We start from the raw sequence: 25,948 nt of genomic DNA on the forward strand, positions 1-25,948 counted from the left end.
GTCCCCATAGTCTGTGTGGAATGTCTTCATCATCCACAGCATTAGGCATCACTCCCTGCTCCCAGAGGAGAGCTGCGGGGCTGGGCACTGCTGTGGCCACAGTGGAGGAGGGTACAGCGGCATGGGAGGCGGCAAGGCCACAGTGGGGGCACCGGTGCCAGAGGGAGGAAAGGATGGGGGCTTTGCTCCACCTCATGCTTCCACCACTTCATCCTCTGCCTAGTTCACACGCTGCGGTGGCAACCAAAGGGGAGAAAGGGCTGCTGCAGGTGCCACACAAGAAGAAGCTGTTGTTGTGAGGCCCAGAACTCACCAAACCCAGGAGGGCATCCTGCCCTGAGAAACCCCAGGTCAGAGAGTTCCAACTACCTGGACTTGAGTGTCCTGGGCAAAATGGGTTCAGTGATGTTAATATCCTCACATTCATCCACCCATCCACCCATCCACCCATCCATTCATTCATCCACCCATCCACCCATTCATCCATCATTCATCTACCCATCCACCCATCCACCCATCCATTCATTCATCTACCCATCCATTCATTCATCCACCCATCCACCATCATTCATCTACCTATCCACCCATCCATTCATTCATCCACTCATCCACCCATCCACCCATCCATTCATTCATCTACCCATCCATTCATTCATCCACCCATCCACCATCATTCATCTACCCATCCACCCATCCATTCATTCATCCACTCATCCACCCATCCACCCATCCATTCATTCATCCACCCATCCACCCATTCATCCATCATTCATCTACCCATCCACCCATCCACCCATCCATTCATTCATCCACCCATCCATCCATCATTCATCTACCCATCCACCCATTCATCCATCCACCCACCCATCCATTCATCCACCCATCTATCCATCCATTCATCCACCCCCTCCCCATCTATTTATTCATCCACCCACCCATCTATAAATCCACCCACCCTTCTATCCATCCATTCACCCATCTATCCATCCATCCACCTACCCACCCATCTATCCATCCAGTCACCCATCTGTCCATCCATCCACCCACCCATCTATCTATCCATCCACCCTCCCATCCATCCACCCACCCATACATCTATCCATCCATCTATCCACCCACTCACTCATCCATCCATCCATCCATCCATCCATCCATCCATCCACCCACTCACTCATCCATCCATCCATCCATCTACCCACTCACTCATCCATCCATCCATCCATCCACCCACTCAGCCATCCACCCACTCATACATCCATCCACCCACCCATCCATCTACCTACCCATCCATCCACCCATCCATCCATCCACCCATCTATCCACCCACCCATCCATCCACCCATCCATCCACCCACCCCTTCATCCACCCATGCATTCATCTTCACCTTGGTGGAAGCTGCCAGGGTCACCCAGGAAGTAGAGGGGAGGAGTGGCTTCCACAAAGGCACTGTAATCAGGGTAGTCAGGATGCACAGGCTCTCAGAAATGGGGGCTGAGGGAAAGGGATCAGAGGAGCTTGGGCACTAGGGGATCCTGTGGGCACTGGCTAAGACAGGGCCAAAAACAGACATCGAGACAGCAGTCTGTGTGGCCCTTCAGTTGGACCCTCCTGGACGGAACTCTGCTGTGGTCACCCCCAGCTGTTCCCCCAGGTCATGCGTCCATCCCAGCATCACCTGCATGAGGACCAGGTGGTGGCAGGACCACTGAACGTCCTGTGCCCAGTCCGCAGTGCTGTGCGCACCCCTTCCCACTGTGACCAGACTAGTGGCAGGGAGAGGAAGAATGAAGGGCTGACAATACTCTGGCCCAGGCTGGGTTTAGCAATGAGATATTTAGGAGATCAGTCTGGGAAGACATCCTCACCTGCCCTTCTTTGAGTAATTGAAACCTCATATGCCAGGTGATTTCTAGGGACATGACACATATATGGTTTCAGGTGCTGCTCAGAGCAACAATCATTAACCCAGCTGACAGGAGAGCACTGAGACTCAGGTAGGGTGTATAAACCTCAAAGGTTGCACAGCCAACTGCAGATTGAGCTTGGGTTTGAATTCAGCTAGCATAACCAAAAATCCAGTGTTTTTGCACACAACCCTGCTTTCTTTAGCGAGTGTTAGCAGGCTATATCCCAGGACCAGAGCTAGAAAATGAACTTGAATCTGTCATCTTATGAATCCCATGAACGGACATGTTGCCAGCATACTTAAGGGCATTAGCTTCAGGATTGGGATGAAAATCCACACTGCCCCCCCTCCACCTTAGTGATTTGTCATTTACACATTTATTGACCAAGATGAATTGTTTGAAAAGTTTGCAAACTCAGAGGATCTTCTTCCCCTGCTCCTTAATTCTCCTCTCACCTGGGAAGGGTCCCAACATCAGGGTAGCAGGGCTCCCAGAGGATTCTGAGCTGGGTTTGGTTTTGGCTTTGAGTGACCTTGGAGGTTCTTGGTGGAGGCATCTCCTGCACCCTAAATGCCCCTGCACTCAACCTCAACTTCTGCAGCCAGTCTGCACCTGCCCATGCTGGGCACCCAGCGGCAAGTGTGACCATGTTTCAGAGTCCACAGCTGAGCCTGCGTCCCTCTCTGCATCCACTTGGGGTTGTGGTTTTCCCCAGAGCAGCTGGGACCCTGTGTCTCCCAGCGTGTGTTTTTCTGGAGGAGCCCCGCTGCAGCGGGAGGCCACACACGAGCCTGCACGTGCTGGCCCTGCCAGCCGGAATCGAGTGCGTCAGCTTCCTCGCAGCCCAGTTCTGGGACAGCTGTTCATGTTAAGTGGGGCTCTTGAAAATGATCTTTTCCCCTCCTTGATAAAACACAACCTTAATTTTAGATTGGGGAGAAGTGGCATGTGGCAATTAGCTTTTGCTTCCTTCAATGTGCTTAAGTCAATGAGACTCATTTCTGGAACCGGGTGTTGAAAGAACCCAATGAAGGAAGTCAGTGCCGACTGTCACGTGTAGGGACTGTGGGCAAACAGCCCGTGTGGCGGGCGGAAGGCGCTGGCTGCCGTGGGCCGGGCCTGCAGCCTGCCTCCAGCAGATGGGCCGCTCATGCAATTAGGAACCGTCGTGTTAAATGAGCCATTATTTAAATTATCTGCCACTTTTCCTATCTATTAACCGGCTGAAAAAGAGTGGTGTCTGAGAATCCCAGGCTGATCACCAACCAGCTGAGTCACCCGGCTGGTCCCTTATGCCACACTTCACCTATTGCAGCGATCAGCAGATGGCTTTAGGGCCACTGCTCGGTGTGTCGGCTGGAGATTAGGAGGACCTGGGATACAGGTGCAGGCATGTGCAGGTTTCTGCAGCTCGTGAGAGTTCTTGGCCCTGGGAGGCTCCTGGCTTCCAGACTACTGTCTGCCTGTTTCTGCCGGAGACTGAGTGAGGTGACACCTGTCTTCAGGGAGCATATCAGCTCATTCAGAAGTGCTACGGCAGATTACCCAGAAGCCTTCGGCCAGCCTTCTGGAGGGGGCTGCTTCCTGGTTCACAGAAATGATACCCTCTCTTCCCACTGTGTCCTCAGGTGGCAGGGGAGAGCTCTCTGGGCACCTTTGTCAGGTGCGGCCCTAGTGACCCAATCACCTCCCAGGGGCCCACTGCTGAAGCCAGCCAGCTGGGGTGAGGTGGGCACACACCTTCAGACCCTGGCCAGACCTAAGGCTCTCGCTTTCTCCACCCAGGGGTGGGCAGGGAGGCAGGGAGGTGTGGGTTGTGCAGCCAGCACCACCAGGGACTTCAGGAGACCACACAGGGCACCCTGGCTGCTGCCTGCCTGAGGAAGGTCCTCCTGCACCAGAAGTTTGCTTTGGGCTGAAGGCTGCTCCCAGGAGCATTCACCCGTGGCCACTCCAGGCCTGCCCTGGGTGCTGGACAGGCTCGGTCCTGCAGCCGGGAAGATGCCAAGGTTGGGGCGAGTGTGGAGGAAGATGGTAGCCGTGACCTCTGCCTCTTCTTGCTTCTGACTTGGGTTGTGCTGGGAGTTCAGGACGGGGGCCTGCGGTTATCTGTGTAGCAACTGGGAAGTTAACTAAGGTTAGCCGATTGTCGAAAACCCTCTTTGCACACGTCAGGAGGTGGCCAGCTGGCTTTCTCTACCTGTGTCCCCTCTGCTCCCAGGGCAGCCCCTGTAGATCCCCTGTTTTATCCAGCTTTTCGTTTCTGTGACCAAAATACCTAACAGAACAGGTGAAAGGTGCAAAGGTTTGTTTGGGGTCATGATTTCAAGGTCATAGCCTGTAGCTCTGGGTCCGAGGTGAGGCAGCACGTTGCGGGAGAAGGGCCCAGAGGTGGAAGCTGCTCCTGTCAGGGTGGGGTCAGGAAGCAGCCAGAGAGAGAGGGGGAAGGGGCCATCAGAAGATGCAGCCTTCCAGAGCACCCCCCAGCCACCACTCCTCCAGCCACGTCCACCTGCTACAGTGACCACCCTGGTCAGCCCATTCACACTAGGATGGACTGATTAGGTCATGGCTCTCACAGTACAGTCATTTCACCTCTGAACTTTCCTGCATTGACAAAGGATCTCTTGAGGGACATATCACCTCCAAACCTTAATACTTTGCATCTGAAGGAACAAGAGATTAGTGAATTCCTGTTAGTCGAAGAGGTCCATCCCTTTGACTTGGGGGATCATCCAAAATGGACTAAGGAAAAGGCTTTGCCCTCAAAGCCCACGGAGGGAAGACATGGCAACTTGGAGGAATTAGAGACGATGAAAGAATTCAGGGGTGCCAAAAATCAGGAACGTGTGGATCACATTCCTCTTGGAGGCTGTCTGTGGGACATGGGACTCTCAGGTCACAGAGACAGGCACTATGTGTGCCTTGTCCCGAGCCCTCATGGGGCAGAAAGGGTGGGAGACGTGTTGGGAACGAACGTTCCTGCTAAAGCTCACGATGGTGTTGAGAGGCGGGTCTCCCAGAGGTGCCGAGGTGTGGAGCACTGTGCTTGGGATGGATTCAGGCCAGGGCTGGGGTACTTAGCTGGCAACTGGGTTCTCTTGCTGTGTGAAGCCCCCACCAGATTGTGACCCAGCAAGACGGCCCTCACCAGAGGCAGCCCTTCCATCCAGGACTTCAGCCTCCACAGCCATGTCCATCAAATAATCCCCTTGCTTATAATTCTCCCACTCTGTAGTAGCAGCAAAACCCAGACTCAGGCAAGGTGTTTATGATTGTATAAAAAGAAGCAAACAGGCCCCTAGTACATGCCTTTATAAAGCTGAGTAAGCTCTATCTAGCAGGGCCAGGCATGTGCCCAAGCACATCCCTAAAGGAACCTTCTTGAAGAATCCCTTAGATTCAGATGGCTCTGGGAGAAGCCAGTTTCCTTGGCTGGAGATTTATGTCCCTTCGGATGTCATGAGTTTGCACAGTGGTCACCAACAACTGAATTTTATTGACTGTATTTCCACCTGGGGGTCTAAAACTGCACCTGTTACGCTCTTCACCCTCTTCCTGGAGGAGGTGAGGGGGAACCTGCCCTGCACAGGCTCCAGGTAGCAGGGCATGGTTTGACCCCAAGGCATGTGTGCATCCAGCCCTCCGGTTCAGGAAGCAGAGGTAGAATTCTTGAGACACAGGGCAGACCGACTTCTAGGGGCTGGAGACGTAGGAGGAATGTTGTGCGTGTGACCCATCCAGGGCCCGCCCGCCATACCATGTGCATAATGGTCGGCTCTGCCTCCTGATTATGTGAACCTCATTCAGGGAGCACATTAGAGAAGTAAGTACCATAAGGACAGACTGCTATGGTGGGGCAGGAGGGTCTTCACGTCTTCCTTCTGGTCCTCTAGAGTCAGCCATCCAAGGTCTCCCACCCTCTCAGATGTTGCCCATACCTGGAAGGTGCTCCTGCAGATTGCTTTACATGTGGACTGACAGCCTTCCTTTGCCTGCTCTACGACCACCCCCCCCCTGCTGTCTCCCTCCCTGGAAGGCTCTCAGCCCTGACTTTCACTGAGTCACTCAACAACTCTTCTCAGTACCTACTAGGCCCTGGCACTGTCCAAAGCACTGGGATAGAGAGATGCCCATGTGTGCATCCTGCTGTCACAGCGGGCACCCTGTGCAGGGGCTGTCATTGGAGAAGTTGGGCTCCAGTGTGGTAATGGTGTGTAGGCCCCCGGGGTATGGAATCCTCTGGAACCCTCTCCACTTAAGGCAGGGGAAGAAGTCCCTGCGACAGAGAAGGAGGGAAAACAGGACAGCAGTACTTCTGAAGCTTCACAGGAGACCAGGGCCACCATCAGGCCAGACCACCATGGGATCAGGGTACCTGAGGTTGCTGGTGAGCTTGGTCGGCCCTGGAGGGTATGTCGGAAGCTCCATCTTGGCAGGTGGCTGACCAAAACAGAAGGGAGATAATAAAAGCCATGGGATCGTGAACAGGAGGGAGAGGTTGAGACCCATGGTGGCCCGCTGGTGGGTGCTTGGCGGTCACCGGAAAGAGAGCAGTGGCTGGAGGGAGCTTGCTTTGGATTTTGCTGCTTCTAAGACGTTGACAAAAAAGTGAGTTTGCTCAACTCCTGCAGTTCTGCCTTTGTAATCTGTCTGGATCACAGCTTCAGAGGTCAAGTGCCTGGGGAAAGTTGTTTTTTCCGCAGGGGCCAGGACACCCGGCCCCGCCCCCAGCACACACACACACACACACACACACACACACCCAACCTGTTACTGCTCCGACTCCCTGTCCAGGGCCCTGCACAGGAAGGACCCACCCCTGCCTGCAGAGGCCCTCTGAGCCTGCTGGGATTGAAGGAATGAAAAGTCAATGAGCCTGTTAATCCCAGAGGCTAAGGCAGGAGGATCATGAGTTCAAAGCCAGCCTCAGCAACAGGGAGGCACTAAGCAGCTCAGGGAGACCCTGTCTCTAAGTAAAATACAAAATAGGGCTGGGATGTGGCTCAGTGGTCAGGTGCCCCTGAGTTCAATCCCTGGTACCCCTCCCTTCCCCACCAAAAAAAAAGTCAACGAGGATGGGACCAACAGACCCATCTCTGGTGGAGGCAGGTTTCCCCATGGGCCACTGAGTCAGAGGAAGTGGAGCGGTGGGCTTTGCAGAAGGCTGCACAGTGTGGGAGAGTAGCAGGCAGGAGGCAAGACCTCAGATCTCGCTGGACCTTCCCACCTCTCCCGGTTGCTGGTTTTCTTGCTTATAAAGTACCAATGCCATGATGTCCTATATGCTTCTGACTCAGGTTAGGTCACGCTTTGAATGTGTGAAAGCATTTTCTGAATTTGTGACTTCAGTATCCATTTAGGAGTCTGAATGATGTAGTCTAGAGCTGGGCTGGTGTGCACTCAAGTGTGTGTACAGTAGGAGTGCATGCACATGAAGTGAACCCAAAGATGCAGGTTGTGATTTTAGAAAGCCCTGGGACATGGATAGGAGGAGGAGGACACAGGGCCATGTGACAGAGCCTGAGTTTTGCGGGATGAGGGTTCTGGAAGAAGCCCACAGGCTGAGTTTTGGAGCGCCAGGTACTTCAGTGCATCCTGGGAAACTTGTAGGGCGTTGATGGTCTTTTTTCCTTTGCCGCTGAGCTCCTTGCACAGGTGGGGCTGCATCTCAGGGAGCACAGATTGTGTTAAGGTGTCTGCCTCTGACGCTGCGGAACGGCCTGGGGGTGTCAGCCCCTGGATTTTCATCCACTCCTGACTTGGCGCCTGCTGTGTTTATTTGGGACGACTTCTGTCCTCAGATTGAACATGTAAGAATGACCTGTCACCTGGTGGCCTGCTTACCCGGCCACAGCTCTGGACTGAATGCTCTTGAAAACTGACTTCTGAGGAAATCTCGGGAGGTGTGGCTGTCCTGAACTCCTGGGCAATGAGAAGAGATGGTCAGTGTGAAGCTCTGCAGCCCGCGCCTGGGTCTGGCTGTCTCTGTGCTGCGCTCCCTGCCTCTGCAGAGGAGCAGCAAGGCCCAGGACGGGTGTCAACAAGCCTGTTTATGAGGTGGGAGGCAGGAATTCCAGACCCAGGAGAGCAGGGCGGAACGTCTGCCCAGAAAGCTCCCGGCCACCGCGACTATTGTATGGAGGACAATAGTCTTGCTGCCGCCTCAGCCAGGCCTGGGGTGTGGGAGCCGCCAGGGGGGACGTGGAATGCCCGTCTGCCTGGCAGAGCCCGCGGGCGCTGGGTGGCCGGGCCAGGCTGGCATTTCGCCTGCGTCTTGCAGCTGCTGGGTGCGAGGTTGCCAGAGAGACCCGGGAAACGCGGGTGACATGGCATGCTTCTGAGACTGACAGCAGGCCTGGGGGACAGCTGCTCCTGTTCAAGATCCCAGAGCTTTTATTATCTGTGGCTTTAATGACCAAGAAAAATCTCTGCCACCGTGTGCAGGAGTCAACCTTGAGGTGGCGACACCCCTTGCCTCGCAGGCACACTGCCCTCTTGAAAGCTGGGACTCCTGGATTGGCCCCAGGAAGGGATCCCAAGTGGTTCAGGGCTCTGTGGGTCTTCACCCTCCCAAACCCCTTCACCCCACAGCTTCAAAGCTCATCTTCCCCCAGGAAACATTTACACTCAGGACGTGGACAGGAGGAGGAGGACACAGGGCCATGTGACGTGAGTGTGTCAGTCCGTGTCAGCGCCCACTGGTGTCTGCTGGTCAGGCAGTAGCCTTGGCACTAGACAGGGTGCTTTGGAACCCATTGCAATGGTAAGACCCCAGGCCTCACTCTTCCGCATGGACCACACATGTGGCCTCAGCTCCTGAGTCACCCTGAGCTGGCTACAAAGGAGTCATGGAAGCCAGCTCTGCAGGCGGTGAGGAGGCTCAGAGACAGGCCCACCTCGAAGATGGACAGTATGACGCACTGACAGGTGTCCACATCCATTTACGGCATCTGTCAGCGCAGAGTGAACGGGATGCCAAGGGTTGCTGGTCAAGCTGGAAGCCAGATGAGGCAGGAGGGACCCCCTCCTTAGAGCATTTCTGGGGCTCTCAGCCCTGCCGACACCTAGAGTTTGGACTTCTCCCCTCCAGAACCTGGAGAGAGTAGGCGTGTGTTGTTTTAATGACTCCCCGGCAGATTGTGCTACGGCAGCCCTAGAAGACCAATGGGAAAGTTGAGCCCCTTTGTCCGGGAAAGTTGAATCCGCCAACCAGTGGGAAGTCGGATGGATACCGTGGAGCTGCAAGGCCAAGGAAGCAATCTCCAGGCGCCAGGGGAAAAGGAAAGAATAAGACAGTCCTCAGATTTCCCTCAAGTGCTTGGTGTTGAAGACACTAGAGAAACATATATATGCTGTTCAGAGGAGCACGTGACTCAGGCGTGTAGAGCCCAGGCAACCCTTCTTCAAGTGTAAGAGTCTTGGCGCTGTGTCCCAAATAGGAAGGGACAGGAGAAGATGGCTATCTTGGGGGGGCACAGGACACCCAGCAGAAGCTCCCACGAGGGACCTGGGGGAGCCAGCCTGGGCCTGCGACTGCTGTGACCACTGAGCAGTGGTGGGAAAGGTGATTGTCACAAGCAACTCTTGAGAGGGCGCAAACAGCAGCGTGAGCCGTGGAGAGGCGCCTGGGGCAGAGATCCACGGCCATCTAGGAGGGCCAAGGAAGACAAGGCAGGCAGACAGAGGAGGGTAAAATGCCAGACAGGTAAAAGCAGGAGCGCTCAAATGCACCGCCCAGAAGAACAAACAGGGTGTGAGCCAGCGCGTGCCCCGTCCCTCCTTATCTTACAACACCCACCGTCACGGGCTTAGCTGTGTGCCAATTTTGTCAGATCTCAGAGTGGGGAGCCCACAGAGACATGCTAAGTTGTGAAATCAAGACAAGAGGTTAAAGGCATCAGGTAAAGTTGTAAGACAAAAAACGAGTTAAAATGGATACAGAGCTTGCAAACTACAAGAATTCTTAAAAACCAGGGAATTCCAAAGTAAAGATATAAAAAATAACAATAAAGTAAGAAACATTAAAACAGAAACTGAGATACAGGAAATGATAGGGTTAAGAAAAATGTGTCTGGTTGGGTGGGTGTGGAGTCAACCATCTCTTAAAAGATGAAGGGATTAAAAATTGCCCAGCAAGTCCGACATGCCTGGAGGTGAGCCTCTGAAAATTTAGTCTTGTCTGTGTGTGTGTGTGTGTGTGTGTGTGGTGCTGGGGATTGAACCCAGGGCCTTGTGCATGGGAGACAACTGAGCTATATCCCCAGCCCCTAGAGATTTAGTATTTATGAACAGGAAGGAAAGGGAACCTGGCCCTACAGGAGGGATTTGTTCAGTGAGACTGAGCTACAGATGGGTCTCCTTCACTTGTTTTTGTTATTGTTGTTGTTTATTTTGTACCCACTGAGCTACATCCCCAGACCTTTTTGTTTTTTATTTTGAGACAGGGTCTCACTAAGTTGCTCAGGGCCTCGTTAAGTTGCCAAGTCTGGCCTTGAACTTGTGATCCTCTTGCCTCAGCCTCCTGAGCCACTGGGATTATAGGCGTGCACCATGAGGTCCAGCGCACCCGCTTGTTTTAACCTCTGATTGATGATTAAAATACATAACATGATTTCTTAGCATCCACCAGTTCCTCTCCACCAACTCCAAGTTCAGTTCAGCCCTTTGCATTTCTAGGTTCCACATCCGAGGATTCAAACCACCAGGGATCAAAAATATTTAAAAAAAGAGTACTGAATATGTGCAGACGCTCTGTCGTTGTTCCCTACACGGTGCAGTTTAACAACTCTTTGCATGCATTCACATCCTGCTGGGTATTATAAGCAGTCTAATAAGTCATTTAATCTGCATTTAGAACATGCAGGAAGATGTGTGTGGGTTCCCCCACTTTGTATATGGGACTTGAGCTTCCTTGGAGTTTGGTACCTGCAGGTTGTCCTGGAGGCAATCCCCCAGCTACCAAGGGAAACCATGAATGCAGATTTGTTTGGTGCTCCTTTGGACCTCGCTCCCTCTGAGGCCCTGGAGAAGCCTGCCCTGCCTCTTCCAGCTCCTGGTGGTGGCTGTGAGTCCCAGTGTCCTGGGGCTGTGCAGCCCTGACCCCTGCCTCAATTGTCACATGCAGCTCCTGCGTGTTTCTGTCTTTCCATGGGCCTTCCCCTCCCTGCAGTCCGACTGGATGGCCACCCTAGGGATGCTACCTTAACTCGACCAGCTCTGGGAAGACCCTGTTTCCCGACAACGTCCACTCAGGGTGTGAGGTTGGGGTTTCAACACCGGAAGGCCGTGAAACACCAAATGCAGGTGTTGGGTCGGTGAAGCCTGGAGTCCGGGGCCAGGAACGGGCTGGCTGTGAGCTTGGGGCTCAGGGGTGAGAGGAGGCCTTTACAGACACAAGGGTGTGAGTCTAGAGGGCAGAAGCCATGCCAGGCTGAGCCCTGGGCAACTCCATCCAGCAGCAGGGGCGTGGGGAGTCGCAGAAGCAGGAGGAGAATTCAGGAAGGCTGGAGTTCCAGAGTCCAAGGGGAAGGAGGAATTTCCAGGAGGAGGGGTTGAACCTGAGCCAAACTCTGTGGCTGGGTCGAATAAGTGAGGGTTGGGGGCATAGAAAGTTCTAGACTTAGCAAAACTGAGGGTATTGGCCAAGGCAGCAGTCTGTCCATGAGATAGTGCTGGACAGAAGCTCGCCTGTTCTGTTTCCTGTCTCTAGCTGTTTAAACTTGATGTTCAGCCTTTGGGCTTCATCTACCTACCCTGTGTTCTAGAGGCTTTGTTCACTCTCTAAACAGCTGGCCATGTGTCTGCACTTGGGATAGTGCTGGGCATAAAGAGGGGCAACCCACCCTTCCTCCCCTCATGCCATTGTTGACTGGGAACATGGGCCAAACCGTGGACAGGCAGCAGGTCAACAGAATTGGTCACTGGGGAGGTGCAGGAAGCCTCAGCAAGACGCACTGTCTCCACTGGTGGCAAAAACAAAGGCCACCCACACCAGATTTGCGGGAGGATATGGAGCAAATAAGCAGAGTGGACCGTGGCGCATTGCCACGCGAGTGCATCTTGGTATGTCTGTGTTGGAGAGCTGCTCAGCAGTTGATTTAGAAAACACTAGAAAGGCATCTTGACCCTGTGACCCAGTAGGTTTCAGTCCTGGGTATTTACCTAAGAGAAATGGAAGCATCTGTCCAAAGACTTCCAGGAGCGTCCACAGCAGCCTCACCCACACCAGCCTTCAACTGGAGACCAGCCAACCCCATCTAGAGAAGCAGACCCACTGCCGCGCACGTGGAGGAACGCCCCTCCGCCATGGAGACTCCAAGAACAAAGACCCCAGCAAGAGAGCAAACCCAGCACCTCCCCGTTGCCCTCACAGAACCTTCAGGAGCGCCTGAAGCCGTTCCATGGTAATAGAAGTCAGAACGTGCGTGGCAGCTTCTGGGGAAGAGGTGCCAAGGGGACCTTTCAGGGACAACAGAAGTTCTGTATCTTGGTTTGAGGACATACTGTGGCAGCCCTCACGGAGCATTTCAGGCGAGATTGGGCACCTTCAGGGTGGTATGGCCATAGTCTCACACGCATTTCAGATCTTGCATTTTTATTGTACAGAAATTATACTGTAATCAAGCTACAAAAGCAGGACTGGGGCAGATGTCCCTGGGCGCTCTGCAGGGGACATCTGCGGAGGGGCGAGGGGGCCAGTAAGAGGCTGCTGAGGAGAGAGGCCATGTTGGATCTGGTTTTCCCAGAGATCTGGGAAGGCAGGAAGAGGGTGTCCCAGCCAGGGAACCAGGGCACAAGCTGGGGCTGGGGGCTGGCGGAGGCTCGGCCTTGTTAGCCAGTCCCAGCAGCCTGAAGGGAGATGCAGCGGCTGCAGGGCTGTTTCCCAGGCTGTGTGTGCCTGAGGAGGCCGCTCCTTGCTGCAGGCTTCTTCATGGACTCTGTCTGATTCGGTTTACAACAGCCTCCCCAGTCAGTACAAGCTTTTGCCTTATGATACTTTCTATTTTGTCTCCTTAAAAAAATAAAAGCTACAGATTCTCGTCGACACTGGAAGCAGTAACTTCGCCGTGGCAGGTGCCCCCCATTCCTACGTAGACACCTACTTTGACGCAGAGAGGTAAGCGGTGGGTCCAGAGCGGGCCTGGCTGGGTGGGGACACCACATGAATCGGCATGTAGAATATACTGGAACAAACCAGCCAGAAGACTGACTCACTTTCAGGGTGTGTGTGTGCATGTATGTGTACACATGCACACTCGTCATCTGTGCTTGTGTCTGAATGTGTACCTAAACATGCATGTATACGTGTAGATGCACACGTATGTATGTGCGTGTTTCTCTTCAGGGGAATCCATCACACAATCCCCCTTACGTAGCCTCGGTGCATCCACAGGAGGGTCACCTTATGCATTGTCAAGTGAAACAACTTCTGCACTTACACAGGAGCACAGAGCTTGTGAGCCATCAGTGTGAGTGGGGAGGTGTGGGCAGAGGAGCACCATGTGAGAGTGTGGCCATTCCAGGCAGGGGCCGTTCTAGGCAGGGGTAAGCATGCAAAGCCAGCTCTGTGTTGCCCCGTCGTTCAGAACGGTTAGGGCACAGTTCACAGGAACATCGATGTGGGGAGGTATCTGGGGAAAGAAGTCAGTGGCTCATTTGGAAAGAGTGAGGGTGCTGAGCACAAAGCACATGACCTAAGCACTAAGCACTAAGCACTGAGGGGCTCCACAGGGCAGCTATGGGATGGACTTGTGAGAAGGGTGGAGGTCTCTGGAATAGCAAGCTGTGCCCAGTGCAGGGGCCAGGACTACTGGCTCCAGAGGACCTCTGAGTGGGTGCAGGGAGGGTACCCAGTGGCCTCATGTCACCCTCCAGTTCTGCAAGAGCCCTGGATCTGGAGTCCCGTCCTCTGGGCACTTGAAGCTGCTCTAATGCTGTCCACATTTGGACTTCACGTCAGTTTTTGTGAAGCTCAAAGGGAGCAGGTGGAGCAAGCCTGCCGACATGCAAGGGCTTTCTTCTTAGGGTCACGAACTCCCATAGCCTGAGAACTGCTGGCGGGATTCCCGAGGGCGGACCCTTGGCATCTCCGCCCCTCTCACTTTCCTTATCCACAGTCTTTATTCCGGGGACTAAAGCCCAGATTTAGCTGCCAGAAAACAGGGAAATAAGAGCTCGAGGTTTCTGAGGACCCTGGTGACTTAATAAAGTGAGACTTTGGCGTGGGAAAGAAAATGCCCCCAGAACAGTCCTGTGTGGCTGCGCTGCGGCTCCCCTGTGGGGCAGAAATGACGCAGCGACCTGGGTGTGCAGCTGCAGCTGCTGGCTGTAGGGGGAGCCGTGGCCAGTGCATGCGGAGCCCCACAGAGCCACAGAACAAAGTGGCACCCCTCCCTCAAGGAACTTAGAATGCAGCACGCGTCTCCACATATTGTAAGATTTCCTAGGGTACACTAGCTGGCCTGTGATGGCCTGGGGAACAAGAAGATCAGCGTGTGCCAGAAGTTGTGCTGTAACCACGAACACTCGTAGAAGTGGGTGGTGTTCCTCGGTGCGAAAGGGGCCATGGCTGTCCTTTCCCGTTCAGACGCAGGTTCATCCAAGTCCTCTGCCCACAAACAGCTACCACCTCCAGCTGCTCATTCTGGGTGGCCCCATCATGGGACGGGACGCCAGGTTGCTCCAAACCTCCCATGTTTATCCACATAGCCTGGGAAGTCAAGTAGGCAGCAGCCCACCCACCTTCCTGATTCTGCCCAGCAGGCCCGGGCCTTCCACCCCACACCCTCCTCGTGACGAGTGCTTTGTGTCACCCCAAATGAAAGCAACAGGAAATATAATTTAACCTACGTACATAATTCTGAATGGCCCTATGGAGCTCACACGTGGAACACTCCTAGTCCAAAATCTGGCATGCTCCAAAGTCCACCAGCTTCTTGAGCACTGACATGATGCTACAGGTGGAAACGTCCACTCCTGGACTCAGGTGACAGGTCATGGTCAAAACAGGTGCACCAGAAATACTGTATAAAATGACTCTCAGGCTACATGTCCAAGGTGCAAATAAATGAACTATGCTTTTATAGTTGATTCCCATTCCTGAGGTAGCTCATTGTGGGTATGTGAACATTCCAAAATCCAAGACACCAGTAGCTTTATTTTATTTCAGGAAATAAACACCTGTGCGGGTGGAAGGAAGGAAAGGGATGTGTTGTAAGGTAGTCATTGTCTCTGAAGGTCACCTGTGGTTCGAGCACACTAGGAAACCATGAGGGCAGGGCCTGGAGGCTGTGCGGGGACCACTGTTGCTGCGTATCACCCAGTATAGACGGACCAGGGTTGATTGAGTAAGACTCCAACCCGCAGCGCAGCTTGGGTTGTTGACGTTGTTTCTTACGTGGTGAAGAATCCTGGTGAAATTCAAAGAAAAAGTTATCACCTGCCATCTTATTTACATAGCAGTTAATATCCAACTTCTGTTAAAACCCACATAGAAAATACTCAGTGTGTATGTGAAAGGGAGGCACATCTGGGGCTCAGGTGGGGTTTCACCAATGTGCATGCCCAGAGGGGCTCAGAACGTGGACAGGGATGAGGGACAAGGGCTTCTAGGATAGCCATTGTGCCTGATGCTGGCCCACCAGTGGCCAAAAATGCCCCCAGAGTTTCCACCACTCTCCCACAGGGGATGGTGTCCTCCTCACTGAGAACTGCTCCTGGTAACAAAGTTGTCCAGCCCTGTGTCCATTCTGAGCAGGTTTTGGTCTGTTCTGCACACTGACTTGGGTTCCCCTGGGTGGGGTGCTCAGGACACGGAGGCAGGAGGAACAAGCCTGAGCAGGTTCACATCCCAAATAAGTTCATTCCTTATCATACATCTGTTGACATTAGTCACAGTAGAGAGACTGGAGAGCCAGGTCGGGGTAGTGTGCACGGTCACTTCCGGGTTTAAACGTGCAGACTTCACACAGTGGTGGTCACTTCTAGACTGTAGGTAGATGGGGTTCTTTGGCAGCTGACAATTGCCAGCTCCACAGAAGTCAGATGGGCTTCTCCACCCAGGCCCTGTGCCAATGCCTCCACCCAGGGGTAAATAACAGCCACCACCGCCAAACCACGCACCGCCCTCCATACATGAGCCATGGTTAATCAACCACACCACCGGGCGTCCTTCCCCTGGGCTCTGCTGTGCTCTTTGTTCCCATCAGGCCCCAGGAAGCCACATCTGTCTAACCTCCCTGTTGGCTGGTCCAAGTGGATTTTGTGCACACAGCCAGCCTGGTGTTCAGGTGGCAGGTGGCTCCCTTTACCCCACCTAAAGGCTGGGCTTCTCTGGCCATCTGCCCCTGACTTGGAGCAAACTCCTGAGGTGCACACAGCTCCCTGCATGGCCGAGCCTCCTGCTCATCCCACCAGAGGACACAGACCTGCCCTCAGCTCTCTGACCACTCCAGTTTCTGATCTGCTTCTCCTCTTGTGAGTAGATAAAAACAGAATAAGGACACACCCATGTCCAGGGAGAGCCCTGGACTGCCCCAGTGGTCACTTTGGCCCATGGCCACTGCCTGCCAGCAGGTCCTGCTGAGTTTGCTTGTTCAAAGCTGCACTGCGGCCAGGCCTCCTGCCCGGGTCCTGCCTCTTTTCAGGAGACGGCTCCTCAGCAGGGCTCGAAGGCCACCTCTTTTCTCGGCTGAGTCAGACATGAAGCTTCACACTTGTGACCTTTGGTGGGCTCTGTGCCCCAGGCCACATGCCTGTCCCAGGCTGGCCTTGCAGGTCAGTCCCCTCTGGGGCTCGTGTTAACCTCGCCTTCTCTTTTTCCAAGCTTCTGGGAGGCGTGTGGCCGACACAGGTCCATTATTTCAAGATCCCGGTGTTTTCTCTCGATGACTTGCTGTGAGGCTAGCATGTCCGATGCTTCCCCCCGACTTTGGCCTGGGCCTACGGTGCACCTTCAGCCCTTCTTCAGCGGGAGCACGGAGAGTGTTCTCTTCCCTTCTGCGTGTTGGACAAAGGAGTCTTTTCTGAAATGTGGCCCCCCGCGCTGTGAGGTTTCAGTGTGAGCCTGGGCCTCTGATGTCAGCTGTCATAGGGTTTCTGGTTGGGTTTGAGCCTCTGATTCAAGTCCCCAGTCTCTGGGCATGCAGGTTCATTGTCTCCTGAAGCACTCTACAGTAATTGGAGGTTTGGCTTGGCGCTTTGGGCAAGGTGGCTTTGATTTATGGGATGAGAGGTCGGGCTGCCGTGAGTCATTGGCATAGCTAGTCTCCGACAGAACTTCTTCCACGGTCGCGAGTGCTCCAGTGGATGACTATGCAGTGGGGAAAGAATTGTGTATGTTTTTTTTTTTTTTAATGTACTTTTTTTTTAGCCAATAAAACAGCCTCTGGCCCGTTGGCTTGAGGGAAAGCCAATATACACACCCCTCGACCCTCTACTGATTTGGTCAGGAAATTAAGTATATATTCCCATTAAAATGTCCTGGCTCCTGGGCTGCATGTAAGCAAAGCCCACAGAGAGGGTGTAGCGAGGAGCCAACTGTTCTCTGTAATTGATGCCTGGGAAGTGGGATTCGGGGACTGAAGATGCACCTGGTGCCTTCTCTACAGAGGCCAGACTGGACACGGATCAAATGCCTTTCCCTGTAACAGTGACAGATCTGTTTGCCTGATTATTTAGGTGCTTTCCTACGCCTGTGCTTTCCTGGAGGGACTGGCTCTATTAGAGGCCTGTGAGGAGTGGTCACTGCTGAGGGGCTGTTGGGGACCCACGAGGCTGGGCAGGCTTGCTGAGCTGCCCTGAACCTCACGGGTTCCATCTGTTCCTTCTGGTAACTTCCAGACTTACAGAAGAGAGCGAGGGACCTCTGGTCATCTGGGCCAGGCCACCCCGCCCACAGGTGGATTCAGGAGAACCCCAGGGAGGCTCAGGCAGAATTCTTCAGGAGACCCAGCGTTCCCTGGTGTAGGGGACCCAGAGCCGCCCAAGGATTCAGCTGCCTTGGATCTGCCCTTCCGGCTTCTCTTTTCTGTTTTCTGGAAGCATTGGTGGGCATCATTTAAAACAATAAGACGCTCTATGGCTCTGCGCTCCTCTTCGACTGACCTTGCTTTTTAATGCTGAGTCCCCTGAGCTCTCTTCTTGGAGGCATGCTGTCTTCTGAGTTCGGTTCAAAGTGTGTTTGTTGCTGTGACTGGACTTTTTCCTGCCACCCACAGATTGTCCCTGACAGATTGTTATTTCTGAGCACTGGAATGGACATTACATATGAGAAGCCCACCCGGCGTTCTCTCTGGCTATATTTAATTAATGAACAGAGCAGTTGGCCATTCAGTGCCAAGAATTAGGATGTTAGAAAATGAAGGTAGAAGAATTTTTCATTTAATTTAAAGTTCTGGAAATCCTATGCTAATAATCCATAGAGCTGCTTATGATTCTTCTCCAGGACTCCATTCTTTGAGGTTTAGTGAAAGAAACCCAGAGAGAAGGGCTTAGAACTACTCTTCTTTCTCACATTACCTCGAATTGTGTTTCTGCAAGAGTACCCAGTGATCACATGTAACCATTTAAGCTTAACTTCTTTAACGCTCAATGAAACAAAGGCTCAGTTCTTCAGTCACACTATTGTCACATTTCAAGTTTCAAGCTCTTGCCCATGTTGGGCAGTGGCAAAGCAGAACGTCACTGTCACCACCGCCGGTTCTGGCACTGGTGCAGAGCACAGAGGGACTCACCCCCTGAGAAGCCTGTTGCTCAGGGGGATGACCACTTCTCCACCACCCCAACCTCCTTAGCAAAGCCAGGCCCCCTATGGGCAAGAGCTGCCCCTTCCCATGAGGTTATTGGAACCTAGAATGAGATAATTCGGGGTCCTCAGTATTAGTAGTTCTGTAGGAACATTTTCTAGAAAAAAATTCTTGAATTTTCTAATAGTAGCTCATAGATTGGAGAAGGTAGCAAGTGATTAGATAATTATAATAATAGCAGCTATTTTGGTTACGTACCTGTCATGTTCTGGGTTTTTTTTTCTAAATGCTGCGTGGTGTTAACTCTTGTAATCCACATAATTAACCCCAGGGGGTCTGATAGGAGGACCCCATGTTTCAGTTGAGGAATCTGAAGCACAGAGAGGTTGAAGAGTTGGCCCAGGTCTGGAGGCTGGTGGGGGGTTGAACTTGTACCTGAACCCAGGCGCTGTAACTAGCTGCCACTCCCTTTCCGCAAATGACACTGAAATATCCAGAACAATGTCAGGGGCCAGCAATCTGGGCAGGAAACTGTAGAAGACACGCCTAATACCCAGCGTCCAGAAGGGCTCAGGTTCCTAGCCCAAGGAGTTGTTTACGGACCAGAGGCAGTAAAAACAGGACACCTTTCCCAGGAGGCCACCGCAATTGAGACTGTTTGGGGACGATAACTAACATGCTAGCCCAGGGGTTGGCAAACTGTCACTGTTGGGCCCAACCTGACCTGCCGATGCATTTATAAATCTAAAGTTTTATTGGCACCCAGCCACACAGCCATTTCCACATACCACGTGGCTGCTTCCACGTGACGGTGGCAGAGCTGAGTAGCTGTGACGGGCCTCGTGTACAATGCAGAGCCTGTAACGTTTCTCTGTGGGCTCTTCAATGGACAAAGTGGGCTAACTCCTTTCTAAACCGTGCTCTCAAAGCCTTTCAAAGTGTCAGCAGTGGTGTTCCTGACCTTGAGGAATGACCTCAAAGTGTCAAAAGGGACTGAATAATTCAGAGTTTTTCTTGGCATTGAACATGACTGTGTGCATGCCCTCCTGTGTGCCTGGCCCATCTGAATTTGCACCAACCCTGGAATTTGGCACTGCACCCATCCTCAGATACTCACACCTAAAGGTCCAACTGTACTTTCCATGGCGATTTCTGGTGGGGCAGCCGGGACTCAGGGTGCCCAGCTCTGCTGTCCTCACCCTCTGTCTCTGCGCCTGCCCCTCCTCAGGAGGTGTTTCTCTTACGTCAGGGCCACAGTGGAGGGAACTCAAATGGTAAGCTGATGTTAAAATTCAACACCCGTCAGAGTTTATTCTCCATCATAAAAGTGAGAATAAATTAAACTGCACTGAAATTTCTTTGCCAGACATTTTTTAAAATAACATTTTTTCCTGATTCTGAAAGTCACATGCAGAAGTTGCCAAAGGATTCAACGACAAGAATGGGCATCTCTCCACCAAACCCATTACCCAGAGACAGCCACTGCTAATATTTGACTGTGATAAGTAGTTTTGAATATTTTGCCACAGAAACAAATTTTTCTTTCAACTTAATTTTTCCCTGACACTTAAATGGTAGGAAAAACCATATTTTTATGGCTGCATAATAATCTCTCTTACAAATACACCATAGTTTATTGAACTATTTCCTTTTTACTAGGCCTTTGGTTTGTTTCCTATTATAAATAAAACGTTGTGACCGTCTCCGTTTCCTGAGTACATCCTCAGGGTCAGATTCTCAGAACTGTGATTAAACAAATTAAAAATGATTTGGGCTGGGGTTGTGGCTCAGTAGTAGAGCACTTGCCTAGCATGTGTGAGGCACTGGGTTCGATCCTCAGCACCCCCATAAAAATAAATAAATAAATAAAATAAAGAGATTGTGTCCATCTACAACTAAAAATATTTAAAAATGGTTGACATTTGTATAGCATAAAAGATACATGAAAAATAAATATACATAAATATAGAATCATGTCATCTCTGACTTAACTTCTTCCTGACCCCAAGCAAGACTGCATTAGCTTCTACATAAAGACATGTTAGCTTGTGTTGATGTGGTGCAGCCTTTTTATAAGAGCAGAGTGGAGTGGAACTGCAGGAAGAAGAGCCCTCTAAGGCTGTTGGTTTGGTGATTTGACACTTGTCTTAGGAACCTGGTCATTTTCTGGCTTGAATGTCCAGATATCTGCCCAGAGTCATTCCTGGGGTTCCTTCCTATAGCCCAAGAGTTTTCAGACTCATGTGGATACAAGAAGGACTGCAGGGCTGGACACCTAGGACTCTAACGCCCACTCTCTTCTCCCCAAGAGAGCTACAGGACTCCGTGTCCTCATGTAAGTGCCTGGTGTCAGAGAGGCCTCTCTCACCAGGAGTCCCTGGCTTTCCCACCATCTTGGGAAGAAGCTCCAGGTCACTGTCATGCTACCTGGAGTGCTCTGTGCTCACATGCCGAGCGGATCACTGGCTGATCCTGAAGAGGACGGCATTGCCATCTGTCTTGCCCATCACCTGCCCCTGTTCATGTTATTGTCAGTAACTGTGGTCCTCAGGTTCAGATGACTCCCAGGTTCTTGGTCGTGCCACCATGTAGACAAGAGTGTAATCAGCTCTGAGGGTTAGGAGAGCCTTGAGAAGGGCTGGTGACTTCAGGGGCAATGCTGGCTCTGAAGAGGAAGGACCTGGACTCCCAAGAGGGGGCTTGGTCTTTGTCACCTGGGTCATGTGAATCTGAGCCTCAGTCACTGCTGGAAGAGCTGGTAGAGCCTCCTCATGGGCTGCCAGCACCTCTGTGTCACAGAGCAGCCTCCAGGGTCCCTTCGAAGCCAGTGGGCCAGGCAGGTGCCCAGATCTGGTCTGTTCTTGGAGGCTGAAGGGATTCGTGGGTTGGGGTGAGGAGAGGAGAAGGACACTTGAGGACTACAGGATAACCCAGACCTGCCTTCCACGTGGCACCACACCCTGTCATCAGAGTGCAGCTGATGGTGTCTGGGGAGGAGGGTCACCTGGTCAGCACTGGCGCTCCTGATCATGAAGAGCTGCTTACAGTGGGCTGCGACGGGGACAGCTACTTGTCCACAGTGACCACCCTCTCCTCTGTGGATCAGGGAACCTGGCTCTGTGCACGGAATACAGTGGACTTTTCTTTTCCTTCTGCAGGTCCAGCACCTACCGCTTCAAGGGCTATGAAGTCACTGTGAAGTACACACAGGGCAGCTGGACTGGCTTCGTGGGGGAGGATGTGGTCACCATCCCCAAGGGCTTCAATAGTTCGTTTCTTGTCAACGTCGCCACTATTTTCAAGTCAGAGAATTTCTTTCTGCCTGGGATCAAATGGAATGGAATACTTGGACTTGCTTATGCCACCCTGGCCAAGGTGAGGCAAATCCAGGGATTTCAGCCATTTATTTAAGTTCATAAACTCTGGATGAGAGTCTGAGAACCAGCCATTAAAGGGCTAAGGGCCGGGGACTGCCCTTGAGGGTACCCAGTGAGAATCCCCGCCCCCCCACTGTTGAAACAGACCACACTCAGGTCCAAGCACTTTTAAATTAAAGGTAAATGGCACACTTCTTGGGAACCTCCCTGCAGGATTTAATCATAACATGAACTTTTTTGTTTTTGTTTTTGATTATTTTAGTTCTGATGCTAAAAGGCGTCAGCAGAATCTGAATTGTGTTGATTATGGAGTTGGTTCAGGAGTTTCTACCAAAACAGATTTGAAAGACAACATGCATGTGTTCAGTTCACACAGGCACACGGACAGGGGGCCTGCGGGGCATCCTGGGACATCAGCAGGTGGAGGTGCCCTCCTGTCCTGCCATCGCCTGCCCTCTGGGGGAGCCTCCCAGGACACAATTGGAACAGGAACATGTTGAGTTGCCCTGGGGTTGGCCAACCCCTCCAAGGAGTGATGAGCCAGGAGATCGGGGACCTCGCTCTCAGGGCCATCATGGCCTTCACATCATGGGGCAGGACAGAATTGGATGTCTGCAAATATTTGTACTTGGGGCCAACCCCCAGGAAATAATGGTGTGCAGAAGAGGGAGGGAGGAAGGCGGATTTCTCCCTGGGAGTGTCACCAGAACAATCGGGGCTAGATAGCAGAGGTGTGCCCTGGGGTCCCGGAGACAGGCGGGTCTGCATGGGCTCGCCAAGAGCAGAAGGGGGCATCTCTTGTGATGCTGGCCCTGGGCCCCACACCTGGCTTCGTGGTGCAGCCTTAGACTTGGAGGCGGAGCTCAGCATGTGAGAAGGAGGGGTCATTATCCTGGCAACAGACCCTGTGGGCCCTTGGAGATCCAGAGCGGAAGGCCAGTTTGCCCACCCTGTGGGACCGTTACTCCTGTTCACATTCATTCACAAATGGTGTGTGGTGGAGCAGACAGGTGTAGTGCCAACCCATGACTCCCCAAGGAGAAAGGCTGACCTGGTTCTGGGTGCCTGTCAGGCCCTAGGGAGAACATCACAAGCTGCTCATTCACCCGAGGTTTGTGTCCTGTGATGCCCACCTCGTAAGGCCAGGGTCTCCCATGTTAGAGCTGTGGGGGCTAGGTCAGAGAGGCTTGACCCCTCCACCCGTGTCCTTTCACCCTGTCTGCAGAGCGGCCTCAGTAACCTGAGGTGAACATCTTAGATTGCAGACGGGTAGAAGCTTAGTAGATCCAATTTCACTGACAGTGTGACCTAGGGCAAAACTTCTCATCTTTATGTGGCTATTTGGAAATGGAAGATGTGAGCATGATTGATTTTATGCAAATTATTCTAGATGATAGAGGAGATTTCAATTATCTGCAATTAATAGAGTGTAAAACTTCTGTGAGAACAAACTACTTTGGGGTTTGGGGGGACTCTTCAGACCCCCCACATGACCTTTGCTCTCTTCATCTGTGAAATTGCAAGATGACTGACAATTGGCTTCATGCCCCCGAGTTGGAGGAGCCAGTAATGGGAGCTGCGGGGGAAGTGGCCCATCTGGAAGGACCAGCACAGTGGTGTGGGTCAGGCACCCAATGTTTCTGGAGTAGGGTGTCGAGCGCTCAGTGGAGGTCACAGTGTGTGGTGTCCCCGGTCAGCCCCAAGCGCTCCCACCAAGGCTGTGTGCGACAGCTACCACTGCACACCCACTAGACCATGTTCCCTTGGGGCTGGTCCTGAGCAACTGCCTGTTTTTGAATCCCTTGGGGGATCCTGAGGCAGGGTCCCAGTGGAGAGTGGCTTGGCAGAACGATAGCAGAGCCTCGATCATGGGTCCCCTTAGGTCCCAGAACAGGCCTGGCAGGTGATGGCTATCACAGGCAGGAAACAAAGGCGTGACCCTGGTCAGCAGGGTGGAGCCCGGCCTCAGTCCCAGGTGGTGTTGTCCCTGCTGCCTCTCAGGAAGGCAGGCCAGAGTCCACCAGACCCCACCCTCCTGCAGGGACTTGGTGTCCCTGGACTTGTAGCTCTGCTGCAGGTAGCCAGCTGGTGGCCAGATGTGGGTGGGCTGAGCCAGCGGGAGGCAGAACTCATCCCTCACGCCTCCAGAACTGCGATCTCAGCTCTGCACTCAGTGAGCCACCCTTCCTGCCGAATGACTACAGGTGTCAGAGGATGCCTTCAGCCTCTGCCTCTGCAGCTCAGTGTTGTGATGGCATCCAAAACTGACCCCTCCACCCCTGTCTAAACTCAGGTCTGTAGTCGGTGACTTTCTGCTTGGCTGCCCGTGCCCTGGCTCCCTGACGTGGAGCTGTTTGCAGAGTACCCCTCTTCCCTTTGAGACCTTCTGCAGAAATGGGGGTGCCTTCTGCATGCGTAGCCATGAGTGGGGACCAAGGCTGTAGGACAACACAGAGCAAGCCAGGCCTGCTGCGGTTTGGCAATGGGAATCACCGGGCTTTGTCTTTCTAGGTCCTTTTCTAATTGCTGCATGGTAATTGCACCTCAGAGTGGGTTTCCCTGTCACCTACTCGGGTGTGAGCATAGTTTGCCCAGTTTCGCTCCCCAGCACCTCCCCTTTCCCTCAGTCACCAGCCTTGTCAACTCCGAGGCTCACGGACACTCTCCTGATGCTGCCAGAGTCCAGCTGGCCGGGCCTGGGCCGGGGACTCGCTGCCTGGTGGACCAGTCACCAGTCACTTGATGCAGGGCAGTTGCTGGGAGGTGGGCCAAGCTTCAGCAGCTGCAGTAACTCCTGGAGACACTGTTCCCTGCCACCCTCCAGTGTCTAACTCCACTTCCTCCTCGTGACCCACCTCCACGTGGACACACGCCCCCCTCTGGAGGCCGCGGTGAGCAACCCGAGGGTGTGTGCGCCACTCCCAGAAGCGCTGTCTTCCTTCACAGCAGAGCTCTTCCAGAAGGCGCGTGCCACACAGGCGCAAGCGCCACGGGGGTCTCCGCACCTGATCACAGGCATGTTTGTGGTTTAGCTGGAAAACTCCAAATTTGAAAGACCCAAAGAACCGTGGACCGTGCTGGGTGTCCACACTGGGCAGCCCTCGCCTCCACTGTGACTCGTGAAGCCCTGTCCTTCTTTTCACCCTCCTCAGCCATCAAGCTCTCTGAAGACCTTCTTCGATTCCCTGGTGACTCAAGCAAAGATCCCCAACGTCTTCTCCATGCAGATGTGTGGGGCGGGACTGCCAATTGCTGGATCTGGTACCAACGGAGGTAGTCTTGTGGGTATCTTTTAGTCTTAAAGGGATGAAAAAAAAATCACAAATTTATGGGGTTATTTCGGCTTTACTAAAAACTAGATGAGAAATTTTAGACACCTAGGCACACACAGGTACTATAACATTGTGATACTCTTTGTTATAGAAGCTTTTAAAAATGGATAAGCTTGGGTATGATTTTATCCTTCCTAATCATGCCACCATCTAGAAATATGCACCTCCAGATCCCACTCACTCTGTCCTTATTGACCTTTGAAAGCACACTGCTTTCAGGGAGAGGAAAGGCACAGAGGAGCAGAGGGGAGGTGGCAGCTGGGTCTACTGTAGGTGGGGGCCATGCACTCCCTGGGAGACAGGAACATGTGCACACAGCACAGCGAGCAGGTGTTTTCTATGGAAACACAATCCAGACTATCAGCCACACAGATATATAGTAGCCAGAACTTCCCTTGGGGGACCCTGCACCCAGACATCTAGAGTACAGGGGACAGGAAGATGCACAAGGAGGGTCCATCTCGGGGAGAGCTGGCCACCCTCTCTGCCCTGACCCTGAGAGGCATGCTCAGCACCCATCCCAGCCACTGTCATTGGCTGATGGTCACCAGCTCCCAATATTCCTCTCTTGTCTTTTTTTTTT

At 52.9% G+C, this 25,948-nt stretch overlaps 1 protein-coding gene across 3 annotated transcripts in view; it reads left to right on the plus strand.

Moving 5' to 3' along the window:
- The window catches only part of Bace2 (beta-secretase 2), an 87,711-nt gene that overhangs the window by 26,362 nt on the left and 35,401 nt on the right, over positions 1-25,948 (plus strand). For 2 of the 3 annotated variants that reach the window (XM_077795418.1, XM_077795419.1), the window contains 3 exons: positions 12,939-13,027; positions 21,815-22,031; positions 25,186-25,314. In XM_077795418.1, coding sequence (XP_077651544.1) covers positions 12,939-13,027; positions 21,815-22,031; positions 25,186-25,314 — 435 coding nt within the window. Of the gene's footprint in view, positions 1-12,267; positions 12,315-12,938; positions 13,028-21,814; positions 22,032-25,185; positions 25,315-25,948 lie in introns of those variants that run through there. The other variant, XM_077795421.1, reaches the window with a different exon arrangement.

The sequence above is a fragment of the Urocitellus parryii genome, chromosome 2, assembly GCF_045843805.1.
Source record: "Urocitellus parryii isolate mUroPar1 chromosome 2, mUroPar1.hap1, whole genome shotgun sequence".
NCBI classification, from domain to species: Eukaryota; Metazoa; Chordata; class Mammalia; order Rodentia; family Sciuridae; genus Urocitellus; species Urocitellus parryii.